We start from the raw sequence: 16,251 nt of genomic DNA on the forward strand, positions 1-16,251 counted from the left end.
GAGAGGAGGTCGCCCCAGCAGCAGGAGTGGCTGGGGGAGTATTTTTCCTCCTGCCAAAAGAGGGAATCTGAAGTCTGCTCATGCTGTAGCCGAGTGATGAGAGCGCGAAGAGGTTGTCTGAAGTGAGGAGATCTGAGCAGGAAGGAATATCGTTCAGAACGTATCTCTTCAAGTAGTTACTCCTATCCCTGCAAACACTATAGCTCAAGTCATCACAAGGTATTCCCAAGGAGCGGCATAAGTAAGTGCAAAAACGAGGAACGCATGTTTCACAGGGGCAGTCATGTTTATGGGATTTGAATTTTTTATAGGAGGAGACAGAGCAGACACCAAAGGCGCTCGGGATTGGGTAATCCTCTGCAGCCGGCGAAGACCAAGCCCCACTAATGCCCACTATGCTATCCCTCCAACCCTTTTCAGATTTTATTGTGTCAGTGCATATGGACATCTTCTCAAACGGGTAGAGGTGGTAGAAGGGCTCGTTAGTACGGATCTTACTGACCTTATAGCACAGAAGGAGGTCTATGAGGTCGAGGTCCAGATTTCTGTCACGCATCAATAAGAGCATAACAGATATGATCCTAAAGAAGTTGGGGTTGACCTGCAGAGGGGATATCCCCAATCTATTGAAGACATAACTAAAGAAAGGGTGCAGAGGGAACCTAACAACATTCAATTGAAGGTTCGTGAATAAGACTTCGCCGGGCAGGAGGCCGGCGCCGGTCGTAATATTAACGTCTTGGGGGCAAACCCTAACTTCGATGTTGTCAGGAAGTCTAAGTCTCATACGAAGAACACCCAGATCTACAACCATGGTGGAAGTGCTAGAAGAATCTAAAAGAGGGAAAATGGAAGCCTGCCGAAAGTAAAAAGAACGAAACTAACCTCGGAGGACTGCAAGATCGTTGGAAGAATGACTCTCGAAGGATTTCACCGGAAAAAGCTTAGCACTGTTCTAGAAAGAGAGAGACTTGGCTGATGATGGAGACGGTAAAGGGAAGTGAAATGGAATTCTAGAGCATTATAAAGGCGAGGGGGCCCGAGGGCCGAAGCGTCGGGAAGGCGAGAAATCCCTCGAGCCCCGGAACATTGATTCTGGATATGACCGTCCGCTCCCCCACGTGGTTATCTCGAGCCGTCAGCGTCATGATGAGACGCCATCAATAATTACCCCTTATTAAATAAGGGGCAATTATGGGGGCAGTTGAGGAGGCCCCGGATGACATGGGCCAGGTCCGACTCGCAAAACACAACATTCAGTCCGAACAGCTGGGTCAGCCCATAGAAAGACACTGCCATATGGGCCGAACGGGAGTAAGCCCATCAAGGGTGACCAGGGCTTACAGAGGAATAGGCCCAGATCCAGCAATCAGTAAATATCTTGTAAATATCTTGTAAATATCTATAAATAGGAGTTGGAATGAAGAGGAGAGGGATCTTTTTGGGGTTGAGGTGTAAGAATTCTAAAGAGAGAAAGAATAGGAGGAGTTTCTTGCATCTTCAAAGGTGAATTGTGAATTCAAGCGAAAAAAGTACATATTCGTGGATTCTATCATATATTAATCTTATGGCTCTCAATGAATGTATCTATATTGTATTATTTTACTAATATTTCAATATGGGCCAATATGACTGTAATGCAATGGTTAAATACTATCTAGCCAACCGGAATGAAAAAAGAAGCACAGAGATGGGTTAGAATTGATTGTTACCAACTTACTATTTCAAAAGGGGGAGAAAATATCATACTTCAGAAATCAAAAGACCAAATCAGAAGATGATGAAACTGATTATTTTTTTTGTTGGAAAATAATGCTGCAAAAATTGAAATATTCAAACTCATTGCACCTGGCTTTCTCATTGCGAAGTTTGAAGAAATGTCAGTCTTACCTTTATACGCCAAGTCGCGCCAAAGCCCAACCTTAACCTTACTATTATTCTAGAAGCAAAAACTCACATTAAGAAAATATAAACCAAATCACAACACAACTTCTTATATCAGAATTACTACTACTCTTTAATGTGTACATAGAAAATTGCTTCACCCTCTTAGCCCCCAAAAAGAGGGGGAAAAAATTTGAAAATCGAAAAAGAGGAGACATTTTCCCTTGCTCTGAATCGGCTAGTATAGAATCTACATTTTGCTACAACTACTGTTTTGTAATCCCATCTGTATGTGTAACCATCAAAATAGTTCAATCATTCAACTTTACACTTTGAAAAACTAAACTTTGGATGAAAGAATTATGCATGCAAAAAAACCTACTCAACTAGGCAAATCTTGTTTTGCCATTCTCATTTCTCTTTAATAATGTAAACGGGAATCTCTCTCCAACCAATTGTGCCATCAGCCTGGATGGAGAAGGCATAGGTCTCGCCATCACGCACCACTTCATGCCCACCGCCAGGACAAAAATTTGGAGATGGAAATTGGCCACGCTACTGGTCCACCCACTCTCCAAACACAATCAGTCTTTCCCATCAGAACACACACCTCGTTCCCAAGTTTCACCATTTTTGCCCCATGATGCCTGAATCGCAACCTGTCAACTTCTTCATTGTTTGGAAAGTCACTGACAATCGTCCACGTACCATTCTCCAAAGCTTCATTACTCTTTTCAACCCGCAGCCACAGTTTTACGCCTAGTGGATCTGACCAGGTCAGTATTACCAGATTCATAAACGTCGATGTCACTGCATACCCATCGGCCTCCTCTGGCACAAATGAGTCTATAGACAACCATGTATTTGAGGGAGGATCGTAGATTTCAGCTGAGTGCTTAGGAGTTGCGCCACCAAAAACGTAAAATTTGCCCTTGTGAGCAATACCTGTTGCAAATGCCCTTGCTTTTTGCATGGATGGCAATGCTTGCCATTCCCCTGTACTGAGGTTAAACCGCTCTGCCGAGTTGAGATAAGCAGAAGGATCAGCATCTGTTGGTCGTAACATTATGTCAAAAGCAATTTCAATAGACTGAATTTCAATGACCACAAAAAGTGATCTAATTCTCAAGAGTAAATAACATGCTGCTTCGACATATTATATTGAAGAAACACTTAGCTACCAATATACAAAGCGGTCGTAAGAGGCTGGTATCAGCGTATCAGGGTAGGAGCACTTCGCCAGGGTGGTAGAATGTTCTTTGATTTTTTTCTAAACTGAAACATAATCCGTAAAACCAACAAGGTCACTTCTGCAGCCTCTTCAACTTTTAGAAAGCGCTTAAAACAACAAACTATTTTGTTAAACAAGGTTGGAGGACAATGTCAATCTGGCTCCCCTTAACTGACTATCCCAACATTATGCTTTAGAAGCATTAAAATTTTAGGCAAAGAAGAATCGGATTCATCATATGTTAATTGTATTAAATCAAGTTTCTAAAATATCAATTTAGTTGAATGAGATCTAAACCAATGATTTGCATGCTCTCTTTTCTATCTAAAAATTAACAAGATATCAATTTCTCAATGCTTAGAGTTTCATTAAAATTATAGCAAAGCAATTCATAGCACAAGCAATTTGTAGCACATTTCCAACACTTTTAGTTCAGAATCCTAGCTAGTAATGTATAGTCCAGGTTGAAGAGAAGATATGCATATAATAAGAAGGTAACGTCAAATGAGGTTCACTAATGCAACTGTTAGGATTGAGTGAGTTTGCCCAAAACCTTCAAGGACCTTGTGCAAGTGTTAGATCAAACAAATGGAGAATGAAAAAAAAAAAATGAACAAACAACAACCAAGAGCAAATGAACCACGAACAAGATAGAGTTAAATCCGTTATGGAGACTTGAAAATTACATCATTCATGAGATAATGCAATCGTTATCTCGTAGCCCACTCAAGTATTCTCAATCTGTTGTTACAACTTACATCATAACCTTCACTTCCATGATCAACACGCAATGATGCTGCTCAACATTCATTTCACCAGAATTGTTCCTCCGCGTCAAGAGGGGAAGAAAATTCTTGGAAGAATGCACACCCTTAAAACCCCTTTTGTCACCTAAAAGATTACACAGTTCCAACTCTCTCTTAACAAAAAGCATCTTTACTATCTACATGGATAAACATACATCACTTTTCAAGTGCATGGATGATCTCTCTCTCTCTCTCTCTCTCTCTCTCTCTCTCTAATTGAGGAGCAGGACCTCTCTCTCTAATTATGGTTACAAGCGATTCTAATCCTGCTACCATCTCTGCCTTTTATTTCAATATAAAATGACTGACATCATCTCATTACATTCAAGCTCTAATTGTGATACTGATTGGTAAATGGTGCAATCCCTAATCGACAAGCCAGAATACATAATTATAGGAGAGCAATTCCATTATACAAGATAACAAGTTGAGGACCTATTTGGTTCAATTCGAATACGTTTCCAAGATTTCTGAAACTAAACTACGAAAAACAGTTATAAGAAATCATAATTTTCTTCTTCTTTTAACTCAATTTTCAGAATGTACCAATTTTGCCAACACTAAATCAAACCAATCTTTGACTGTTTCCGATTATTCAATTCTCCAAGCTGGCCGTAAGATGAAAACTCCAAAACCCAAAAACCTTCATAGAACTAAAGAACACTAAAGAACTACAACATATAGTTATCCCAAATTAGACCTTCTCTCATCTCATCTTTCAGAAAACAGTTCTTAAAACGTCAACTAAACAACTTTTTGAACTATTTTTCTATTTTCAAATCTTGATATTAAAAACCCATTTTCAGAAAACTAAACCAAGAAAGTCCTAACAAATCTGTCTCCAGTTTTTTTTTTTTTTTTTTTTTTTTTTGTCCCTTTCTTTTAACTCAATTTTCAGAATAAAACTATGAAAACTGTAAATCAATCTAATCTTTGAACTCTTTCCAGCTTTTCAATTCTTCAAACTGGCCATAAGACAGGTTTAGTTCTCTGAAAATAATTTTCAAGAAAACTCCAAAACCCCAAACACAGAAATTAGAAATTTTCTGAGCTCATTAATTATTAAAAAATATGTCAACTAAACAACTTTGAACTATTTTCTATTTCCATATCTTTGACAATAAAAACCCATTTACAGAAAACTAAACCAAGAAAGTCCTAACAATAACATTGCACAATCAATGCATAAAGATGAACACGAATTCAACACTTACGAGTTGGATTGCCTTCATACCCTCCAGCAAGATAGAGAAATTTATCAACAATCGCAGCGGCGGCAGCAATCGGGTTACGGTGCTCGCACTGCATCTTGGGAAAATCATGCCACGAGTTGTCCTCAGGCATGTAAACGCAAAGGGCGGCACGCGGCGGCGACTCTGGCACACAAGTACCGGTCCTCCATGTTGCCGAACAACTGGGTCGTCGTCGACGACGGGGTCCGAGGGACAGCAACGGCCTCTGATTGGGTCAGAGATTCGTGAAATGCAAACCATTCCCAAGCAGTTGTTTGACATGGGTTTGGGTGTTCGTCAGAGTCGTCGTCGTCGTCTCTGGTTTGGATTGTTTGGGAGGTGTTTGGGACATTGATAATGCAAATTTCTTGGAAAAGGCCGGCTTCGCATACGGAGAAGACGATTAAGAGAGAGAAAGATGAATAATGTGAGGTAATTAATCTACTTCTTCCTTATTATATACTAGTATTTTCAGAAGAGAATGGAAGAAGGTGGAAATGGATTTCTTGTTTGGATAAGAAGAAAAAGTAGTGTCTTAGTGAAAAGTTGTAGTAATGAAGAGTATCCCGAGTTTCTTTGCTTTTATATTCTAGGGTAAATTACACGTTCCTCCCCCTAGAGATATAATTTATTGCACTTACTTTTTTTTTTTTTTTCTAATTTTAAATTTTTACCATTATCTCCAGTTCTATTCACATTTGTCTAACAAAAATGGCCCATGTGTTGAGTTTTAGTAATGGTCAAAGTTGATATCTTAAGTTTCTTTTCTTTTAATTTCTAGAGTAAATTACACATTCCTTCCTTCCTTAGAGATATAATTTATTGCACTTACTTTTTTGTTTTTCTAATTTTAAATTTTTACCATTATCTCCACTTCTAATCACATTTGTCTAACAAAATGATCCATGTGGTCAGTTTTACTAATGGTCAAAGTTGATCAATTGACAAGTTTTTTTCAGACATTTTGTCCAAAAAAAAAAAAGGCAACTATATCCTCAATTTGAAGGACATATATGTCATTCGAAACTAAAGTAATTACACAATCTTTTACTTTTTACTCCCAAATAACAGTTTAAAGGAATAAGTAATTACTACTTTTTAATGGAGTGACCGAAAGTCTATCTATCAATACTTTCTTGTCTCATTCATCTTATTTTGATTCTCGTGCAAAAACATTTACATTTATACTATATGTGTAATTTATAAATAATTGCATATATTCGAATTTCACCTGAATTTTATTGTCACAAGTTCAAAATATATGTATTGTCAGAGTTTCCGTTTTCCAAAAAGAAATGCTTCAATGTGACAGGTTTGACCAAATTGAATGGTAATTTTTTTCTATAATCTTATTACAAAATATTTTTGTATTAATATTATACGTATCACAATTTAAAAGAAAGTTTGTGACAAAATGTGATGCAAGTCAGCTTTATGATAAAATTAGAATGGATTGCTAACTATGGAGACAATTTAGATTCTCGGAAGGCCATGGACTGACTGACTGACACATTTTTAGATAGTTTTACGCATCTAACTCGACTCAAAAAATTCATTTTTCTATCGGAAATGGACCAGCTCATGACATACGCAACTTTTTCGATCAATTTCCCTTCTTAGCCTATTTTGTGTAATTTTTAAAGAAAGCTGAGTTTTAGGCTCTCCTACACGTAATTGTTTTGTACGGAACAAAATATTCATTAATTAATAATAATAGTGAGAGGGTTCTCTTTTAAGTATATTTGGTGGATAAAAAGTCATTCTTCCATCAATCTTGAATTTTCACTCATAAAGTTCCGTAGTGAAAAAAATAAGATTAAAAATAGAATTATAAAGTTACATAATGAAAAAAATAAGATTGAAAATAGAAGTTTATACAAGGGCATAGCTCAACGAGAGAGTACACATACAGAGTCTTGTGAATCTCTTCTATTTTTCAAAGTGAATGGTGATAATTCCAATCTTCAAAAGAATAAAGTGGGTGTGTGAGTGATGTGTGTGTAAATTTTTTACCAATGACAAAAAAATAATAAGGAGAGAGCACATTATGGTAACATTTTCAAAACTCTATAAAAAATTAGGGACAAAATAATATATAACAACTAATACCTTTTCAGAACAATAACGTCTTTTTACTTTATTAAAAATAAATAAATAAAACAGTAGCCTATCATGGAAACATACCTTAATGAAAGTACCATTATTAGAAACAGATATTTGCTAATACATTTTCCTTTATTGCCGTATCCATTTACTTTTGGAAATAAAAGAATTACTTGAAAAACGTTGAAAAATATATTACTATTCCATAGACTACAACCTTGTTTCCGTAATACTATAAAGTTAGGGCACATGCTCACATTACAAATGGTCTAAAGTCTCAACCATTCTCACTTAGTAAGAAATCAAAATAAGATCAAATTCATGTTACATCCTTGATCTAGTGAAAAAATGTTACCAACCCAAATAATTTAAAAAAAAAAAAAAATTTGTTTTTTCGAGTCGAATTAAATTGCAAATATCACATCCCAATACAGATCGATAACCATAGAAAATAGCAGCTTTAAAACAAGTCAGCTAATATAAACAGTGCTGAACCCCACATTAAAGTTTCCATTCATGTTGAGGTATTCTAGAGCTACCTTCCAAACATTTTACATACTGGATCTTATAATACACAAATAGCCAATACAAATTCAGTCCGTCCAACCACGGTTTGATACATCATCAGCCCCACATTCAACGCATCATCATCTTTATTTTTCACCTCCTGCAAAACCAATAAGCTCCACATTAGCAAACAATCAATCCAAAAGCACACCACACCATCCACATTGCACATAACCTGACAACCTCAACAATACCATGGGTATATTCACGAATATCATCATCAGCCAAGAGTTACAGAAAACCATTTAAAAAATACTTAATCTACTGCATAAAACAAAACTATAGCCAAGAAAGGAAATCTCGGTGGACTGGACTTGGACTGGTGATTGGCTCGTAGTTATTGGCAACTCCTAAGCTAAAGACAACAAGGCGGGGAAGTAATGTTGTGCTTTCACATCTACAGTTCATGTCTAAAAATGACTTGCAAAGATTTGTCACATGTTCATACATATATTTTTAATAGTTAAATCTCTACCTACATATCAGTATATTTTAAAATTCCATACTTTAAAGTGGTATAAATTCATCCCCCAGTGTTCTATGAGAGAGTTCCACAGAACTGTGTATTCTTTTATTTATTTACTTATGTTTCCTATCTGAGTGCAACATAGACTCCATGTATACTCTTCTATTGCGAGTTTTTACATTTTGTTTCCTCACTCGAGTCCTAGTCAAAAGATTAAAGCACATTCCTACTCAGTTTCATCTTCCATTGCAAACAAGATACTAGCCTATGCAAATGTTTTGCACTGATTTAACAGAAAAGAGCCCAAGATGAGTCTAAATGTCCAATGTTAATTCAATAATTCCATTTACTTTTGTAGTCACAGTATATAGTCTATAATCCATCCTCTAGAACTCAAGCTAAATGACCCTTCATATATATGTATTATTAGACCTTACGTGAGTGTAAAAATAATGATATTATTGTATCCATTTAAGTAAAATCAAAGCCACAATGTCCTCAATTCAAAAGATCTAGTCCAATTTCCACGAGACATCCAAAAACTCTCCTATTAATAAAGAAATGTTTCAAGTTTTTCACTCTACTTGAATAATCTTGTTTGAAAGGAGTAAGATAAATTGGAAGAAAAGGACGATGCTAATGGTGGTCGTACTTCTACACGTCTGGTCAAGAAATGAAGGGAGGGTAAGCAGAAAGTGGGAATGCAAGGAGTGGAAAAAGTGTGTGAAGTACAGTAACTGTAAGAGAAAAGGGGGGAACCTTCATGAGATGAAACAATAAACAAATCAGCTTGGAAATAACCCAAATCAACAACTGAATCAATGTTACAAGCCCATAATGCAGAGGCACTCCAAATTTGATACAACTTCAACAGATCTAATACTGTGCTCAAAGGCATGCTTTCAAACTAGATTTCATTTTCAGGTAAGAAAAATGGAAGGAAAATAAACTAATGTCTCAATTGAAAGTAAACAACACATGTTAAATTCAAAATATCAACAAAGTAACCCTAAGTTGAGAAGTTCTGTATTCGTTTCTTCTCTCTTCCACATTTTCATACGAAGTGCCGAGATCCTAGAGAGACAAAGACAACATATACCTTTTATAATCACTACAAGTTACTGTTCTAATTGGAAACAAAATCAAAACACTAGCAAAACAACTAACTCTACTCACTTATCAAAAAAGGAAAAAAAAAAAACAACTAAATCAACTAGGAAAAAATTGTCCCAAATATTTGGGGTCAGAAAAATTAATCCTTTTTGGCAAAACTCCAAACTTAGAATTTATCCTTGCTTTAGCTTCATCGATCAAAACATTATAATTAGCAAATATTGTCAACCATGGAATCTCATCTTAAATTAATACTAAAAAATCATCTACAACTAATTATTGTAAATGATCAGTGAAAAAATTAGAGAAAGTAGGCTTAGGTAGTATCATCATAAACAATGTAGAGCGGAAGATGCACTGGTTAGGAGAGGAAGGGTTATGTGCCTAGAAGGTAAGTGACAAAGAGGATGGCCAAAACTTACATGGGATGAAGTAGATAAAAATGGCTTTTAAAAACTAAATGCTGTAAGAGACATGGATTATATGGGACAAAAGCAAAGATGATGATGATGATGATGACGATGATTATGGTGAAAAAGAGAATTCATGTGGCCAACTCCATTCATATGGGACAAAAGCAAAGATGTTGATGATCATGTTGATGATGATGATCATGTTGATGATGATGATGAGACATGGTTTAAATGGCTTTTATGGGATGAAGTAGATAAAGAGGACGGCCAAAACTTAAATGGGATGAAGTAGATAAAAATGGCTTTTAAAAACTAAATACTGTTAGAAACATGGATTATATGGGACAAAAGCAAAGATGATTTTTTTTTTTGATAAGTTACAAAAGCAAAGATGATGGTGATGATGATTATGGTGAAAAAGAGAATTTATGTGGCCAACTCCATTCACGTGGGACAAAAGCAAAGATGTTGATGATGATGTTGACGAAATCATCTACAACTAAGGCGAAAAGACAAAAGGTTTAATGCTAATCACTGATGCAAATATACCGAAACTGAAAATTCACTTGTTTCTCCATTGTTCTCACTTTACTCACAGTTCCATCATACACGACCCTATCATGTCAATATATCTAAGTATGACCACTTTTCTAAAACCCATCACTTTATATCTCTACAAGCCCTATCAAAGGTATAAAGATCTTTCTCTTCTATACATATTTCCATTAGTTTCCTCCTTAAGAATATTACTTCATTTATACCTCTTCAAATGAACTCGAATTGATTTTTTCACATTGTAGTTCCAAATCTTCATTGTTGCTCAATTACTCCCTTTCTGAGTTCCATACTATATACTCATTAGTTTAATACCATAAAATTTTGAACAACATTGAGCATCTTCTTTACTGTTATATCCAAGTACAAATAGATTTTTATGGCCACACCAGTCACACATCCCCATTAGCAATTTCATTAGCGACACACATCACCATCCCTAAGCATTACACTAAGCCTCAATAGACATCTGGTCCTAAAAGTTATCCTATTTTTATCTTCCTCAATGTAATTTTTATCTTGAAGAAAACATAATCATACGAAAAAAAGTGGTCTCTCTAATGTGAACATATTGTTCTAAACCTAAGCTTCCTAAATTATTTTAGTTTAACAACAACTCATAATAACTTTTTCACCTTTATCCAGTTTTATCATCTTTCTTTGAAGCCCTACCGGGAGGTCATTGTAAAGTCTTGGTCCCGCTCTTATCCGCTGCAACTGATTCAATCTTTCTCTAATCAGTATCTCAATGCCAAGTCTTGCCTTTCGGAGTCCTACCGTCTAGCCGTAGGACATATTTCATATTGACATTCTATTAGCTGTCCTCTTAAAATGGCAAGAGGTGAAGTCCCTTTGAGGCAAGCAACAAATGAATCAACCGAAACAACGCCTCCGTGTCTGGTGTTACAAGATTGGGGTCTAACCATGTTGTTAATCAATCAACCACCAAAGCCTCTATTTGAGCTTCCAGGCAGCATATTAACTTCTCTAAATCCTCAGTTTTCTTCTCAAAAAACTCCAGCAATAATAGTAAGATTATTAAAATCTCTAACTTAAAACTCATTTAACTTCGAAAGACAGAAAACATATTTCATTTATCCTTTATACCTAATTTAAAATAAAGAACGGTATATATTTTAGATTTAGCATCTCCTAATACTTTTATAGCTTCCTTATTTGAATATTTACATTCTCTAAAAGTTCTTGTATTTCTAATCTTAGCTAATTTTGTAAGTCATTTTTTGTTCTTAATAAGGGGTTGGACATTCGTCACAAAACATCAAGTTTCTTTGATAATGGCCCTTCTACTCCTTTCGACTCTCTAAGGACATTTTTTGATACTCTTGTAATACACTATGTCATCCTATCCCTCAATATTTAGTTTCATCCCCTAAGTTCCTTGATACTTCTTTTGAAATCTTATCATTAAACAATTCTACTTTCTCCCTTTCTAAATTCACCACCCAATTCCAGTCTCTAGTCTCCTTTTTAATTATTGATTGTCCTTTAATAAATAGTTTAAAACATCGAAAAACTGTCCTGATTAGGATGCACGAGAGCTAGAAATATCATCTATTTTGCTCTTTGTACAAGTATTGTTTATACTCCCTCCATCACAAAGTTAGTGTCACTTTTGAGGTTTCGGCCATTTTAGAGGCATCAATAGAATGTATATCCCTCTTTGAAATTCCAAAACTAACCCTCCAGAATGTATAGTTTTACATTGCTAATTTGAGAGTTTCCAAAACCCAAGTATAATTTAAGAAAGTTTTAGAATTTGTACATTGCCTTTTCGAAAAACACACGTTAAAAAAATCCCAAAAGGAAAAGAAGACGATTATCTTTTAAAAGAGAGAGTATTATTCTATCCCCTTTTCTAGTAATAGTTCCAATGTTTTCTTGAAAAACCTTGTCAACGAGTACCTAGTCCCTAGTCTCTACTCCACTTTTATATCTATAATATAATTTATATAATATATTCTCAGTTTCTCTAGCCTACTCTCCTACCTTCCTTGTGTTTCGTAGGCATGTTATATTACACTTTCTTCAGTGTCATGAATCCATCCATTAACATATCAACATTCCTACATTCAATGTCTATAGTATAAAACTACTAACTTGGACTAGCTTCTTTATCCGCACTCATTCAAATTTGAGAACTAACCCTTACTTCTCAGGAACATCAAGACACTAAGGCTACGTTTGGTGTGCAGGAATGGAATGAGAATGAGAATGGAATGAAATGAAATGAGTATTCTCATTCCATTGTTTGGTGTGACACGATGAATCGTTCTGGAATGGAATGATTATTACCATTCTATTGTTTGGCTGATTATCATTAAATCTGGAATGGAATGATTTTTCTCAAAAATGCCCTTTTCGTTGGCTTACATTAACTTTTAATAAAATCAATCTAATTAATATTCTGACGATGAATTATGGAATGTTATAAGATGCCCAATACTACCATTGGAAAAAATAAAGAAAAACCTTAAAATAAAATAAAATATTATTTTTAATGATATTAATCTTAATAAATGACTGCAAAAGGGAAAATATCATAATTCCCAAAAGACGCAAGCACAAAACGTAGCCACTTCCCAGCCCCATGGTCACAATAGTGTTCTAGAATTGGCTTTAAATCTTGAATAGATTCAAGTTTTACAACTAAACCAATCCACCATGATTAAAGACACACACATAAATTTGTTAGTACAATTTTATCCAAAAACGGATTAAATACTTAACCTAAGAAGCTGATGTAACGGCTAAACAATAAAAAATATATATATTTTTAATGATATATCAATCTCAATAATATATAAAAAAAAAGGTCATGCAACTTTTTGTCAATGGCAGCCCTGTGTATATTCAGAAGAGAGGGAAGGTGAAAGACCTTTACCACGTCTAATAAAGAAGCTCGAGAAACGTGAAAAATGGAATGTGAAAGATTTTTTTTCTATGCGAAAGATTTTTGCCTTATTGGAATGTGATGAAGGGCTGATCGGGAATGTGATGAAAATATTTAATCTTACTATAGAATGGAATGGCCATTCCATAGGTTTAGTAATGGAATGGATTTTCATTCCCTGAAATGGATTTTCATTCCAATAAAATGGTCATTCCATTCCATTCTTGCACACCAAACAAATGAATGGTTGGAATGGGCATTCCATTTCATTCCATTCCTGCACACCAAACGTAGCACAATAAGATACCTATTATCCTTGAGGATAAAAACACAAAGCAATAATTAGATTATTCTTGCAATTCATCTTCATATAGACCTAATAAGTGTTTTATGTTGTTTATAGGCTACCAAATGCAACCCTCCTTAAGCCTTGGTATCGGCCTTTAAGGATAAGACACTAAGAACAACATATGTAGAGTAAGCACAGCACCTAACATGATGTAGATTCCTGGGCCATCAAGGTGCAATTTAATTTTTCCAATGACTTTATAGATTGACTTTGACACAATCACATCACTATCCTAACTAAGAATTGTATCTCAATAAAATATGTAAGCTCAAAAGTTATAATATCTGAAATTGAAGAAGTTCTATGAAGCAAACAGAAGAAGAAAACAAGTGTATAAAAGTTTAAATGTTAAGCTAATCCCACATGAACAAAATATAAATTGGTCAATGAATATTGACATAATAATTAGTGGGAAGTTTTAAAAGACTGAGAAATAAGTTGTTCACCCCTGGAGGCACGGTGAATTACATAAGACTGCCCATGACCTGGAAAAGTGTCAACTCAGAGAGAGTCAAGAAACCAAATGAAGATTTAATTTCCATAAATCAAACATTACATGAAGAAATAAACATTTCTGCATTTGTAACAGAAAACCCAGATACAAAATCTGTACTTCAAGTAGAATGACAGAATCCCAAGTACCCAACATGCATTTCATATTGCAAAACAAAAAAGAAACCAGAAGAACAAATAATGCATTACCTTCCATACAGAAACTAGTCCTCTTCTTCATGGTGGCGCTTTCTGCTCCTCTTCTCTGAACGCCTTTTGTGCCGGCCAACCCGCGAATCATCAGAACCGCTGACATCAGAACCAGATGGTGAAGCTGCTCTCCTGCCCTTCCGCTTGTGTCGTCCAGCAGATTCCTCAGACACATCCGTTTCATCAGATTGCCTATGACTTCTCCTCCTCCTCTTCTCCTTCCTACTTCTTCTCTTCCGACTTCGAGGCTCATCATCCTCGTCTGATGACTCATCCCTCCTCCTCCTCTTCTCCTTCCTTCTTTTCCTACCACCATCATCCTCATCATCAGAATCACTATGCCTCCTCTTCCCACTTCTCCTCTTCTTGGACCTACCCCTTTTCTTCCTATCCCCAGAATCAGAACCATCTTCATCCGAATCCACTTTCTTCTTTTTTAACAACTTTGATTTACTACTAACCTTCTTCCCATACTTATCAGCAATAGCCCTCTCAATTTCCGAATCAAAATCAGAATCTGAACTCTCACTCTCCTCCTCTGAACTCTCCTCGGAACTCTCAACCCCAGCTTTACCCTTCACCTTAGCCCCATTCCCTTTTAATCTATCCAACCCAGACAAAACCGCAGCCTGAATATCATCCGGTTCTTTCTCCTTAATATCATCCTTTACACTCAAAAAGTTCCTACATTGGAAGGTGAGATGACCAACACGCCCGCACTTCTTGCATGCCCCACGAGCTTCATCAGCATTAGAACCAGTTATTCGTGCAAGGGCAAGTAATCCCTGGAAGCTGGCATAGGCATTTTCACCCTCCGGCTCCGAATTTGAAGACTTAACCTGGGAGGAACTCTTGTTATCCTCCTTATTGGGGGCATAAGGGTCGTATCCGATGGCACTCTGCCATATACCGTGAGTTTGGAGGGCAGCACTACTGTGCACCCGATTGTTTGCGGGCATACGAACCCTACCTGCTGTCGCCGGCATCTTGTAGAAAATGGAAGAACAAAATCTGAGGTAGAAAGGAATCGAACAAATAAGGTTTCGAGTTTTGCTTTAGTAAAAATCGACAATAAATAAAGTAAAATCATTCAAATCTTAAATCTTAACCTGACTTGATTTCAAATTAGACAATAATGGATTAAGATCTAGGGTTTGTTTGAAAAACTCTAAAAAGTTCATATCATGCATCAACTAGGTATATTAATCTAATAGTCATAATACAACACAATTAAAAATTAATTTCTCATTCGTACGAATTGAATACACAATATAGTAAAAGAAAATCAAAGAATCGATGCTGTACCTGTTGTGATGTCAAAACCAAACCCTAATCAGATGCCGACTGGAGAGAGCAAAACACAGACGCGATTGGGGGAAGAGGATTTTGATCGCTTGTCTTCTTCGTGTATTTAAAGGAAGCCAAATAAAATAATACGTCGTCGTTTGCTATCTGAACTATCAATTTTTAGGGAAAATGCAGAAAAATCCCCTAAACTATCAAAAATTGACAAATTACCCCATTAATTTCTAATTTGTCAATATTCTCCCAAAACTTATCCAAAAGTTTGCAATCCACCCTTTCTCGTCATATTTGTAGTGATGATATGGTATCACCAACTTATTAAATACTGATTGCATAGTGATAAAATTTACTAAAATAAAATATTTTTACTTAAACGACATAATATAATTGGTTGATAGTACAAATAACAATGTTTTAAAGATGAAAAGTCTTTTTAGTAACGGAAGTTTTGAAACAAGGGCATGGAGTCTGAATTTGATTTCAACTTTAAAAGGAATAAATTAAAGTAATGTCATTTGTGTTTCAATTTTAAATGGAGCACAATTTGATTTTATATGGATCATATGGGGGAAGAAAAACAAATAATGGAAATACAATGAGCCACATTTCATTTA

General features: G+C 35.7%; 2 protein-coding genes across 4 annotated transcripts; both read right to left on the minus strand.

The window, feature by feature from the left end:
- Positions 1-1,957: 1,957 nt before the first annotated feature.
- On the minus strand, positions 1,958-5,980 carry LOC132307101 (F-box/kelch-repeat protein At1g74510-like). Of its 2 annotated transcripts, none has more exons than XM_059804767.1 (2): positions 5,136-5,980; positions 1,958-2,901 (listed from the first exon to the last, which is right to left on the minus strand). In XM_059804767.1, exons 1-2 carry the CDS (start codon positions 5,263-5,265, stop codon positions 2,393-2,395), a joined length of 639 nt encoding a protein of 212 aa, XP_059660750.1. In that variant the 5' UTR covers positions 5,266-5,980; the 3' UTR covers positions 1,958-2,392. The 2 variants fall into 2 exon arrangements, with proteins under 2 accessions (XP_059660750.1, XP_059660749.1); XM_059804766.1 differs by having other exon boundaries at positions 1,959-2,934; positions 5,136-5,977.
- A 1,614-nt stretch (positions 5,981-7,594) lies between these two features.
- Positions 7,595-15,731, minus strand: LOC132307102 (CAX-interacting protein 4). 2 transcript variants are annotated; one of them, XM_059804768.1, is made up of 3 exons: positions 15,638-15,731; positions 14,333-15,343; positions 7,595-7,923 (listed from the first exon to the last, which is right to left on the minus strand). In XM_059804768.1, exon 2 carries the CDS (start codon positions 15,316-15,318, stop codon positions 14,347-14,349), a length of 972 nt encoding a protein of 323 aa, XP_059660751.1. In that variant the 5' UTR covers positions 15,319-15,343; positions 15,638-15,731; the 3' UTR covers positions 7,595-7,923; positions 14,333-14,346. The 2 variants fall into 2 exon arrangements, with proteins under 2 accessions (XP_059660751.1, XP_059660752.1); XM_059804769.1 differs by lacking the exon at positions 7,595-7,923 and adding an exon at positions 9,237-9,363.
- Positions 15,732-16,251: the final 520 nt, after the last annotated feature.

The sequence above is a fragment of the Cornus florida genome, unplaced genomic scaffold (assembly GCF_030987335.1).
Source record: "Cornus florida cultivar Cherokee Brave unplaced genomic scaffold, ASM3098733v1 CherokeeBrave_3.0.0_Hap2_Chr05, whole genome shotgun sequence".
Classification (NCBI taxonomy): Eukaryota; Viridiplantae; Streptophyta; class Magnoliopsida; order Cornales; family Cornaceae; genus Cornus; species Cornus florida.

What these genes read in the sequence shown, in the direction of transcription:
- LOC132307102 (XM_059804768.1), bottom strand. Translation starts at nt 15,318, where the DNA reads ATGCCGGCGACAGCAGGTAGGGTTCGTATGCCCGCAAACAATCGGGTG.
- LOC132307101 (XM_059804766.1), bottom strand. Translation starts at nt 5,265, where the DNA reads ATGCCTGAGGACAACTCGTGGCATGATTTTCCCAAGATGCAGTGCGAG. An exon ending in GTATGAAGGCAATCCAACTC is followed by an intron (nt 2,935 to 5,135) that starts GTAAGTGTTGAA and finishes TACGACCAACAG; the next exon opens with ATGCTGATCCTTCTGCTTAT.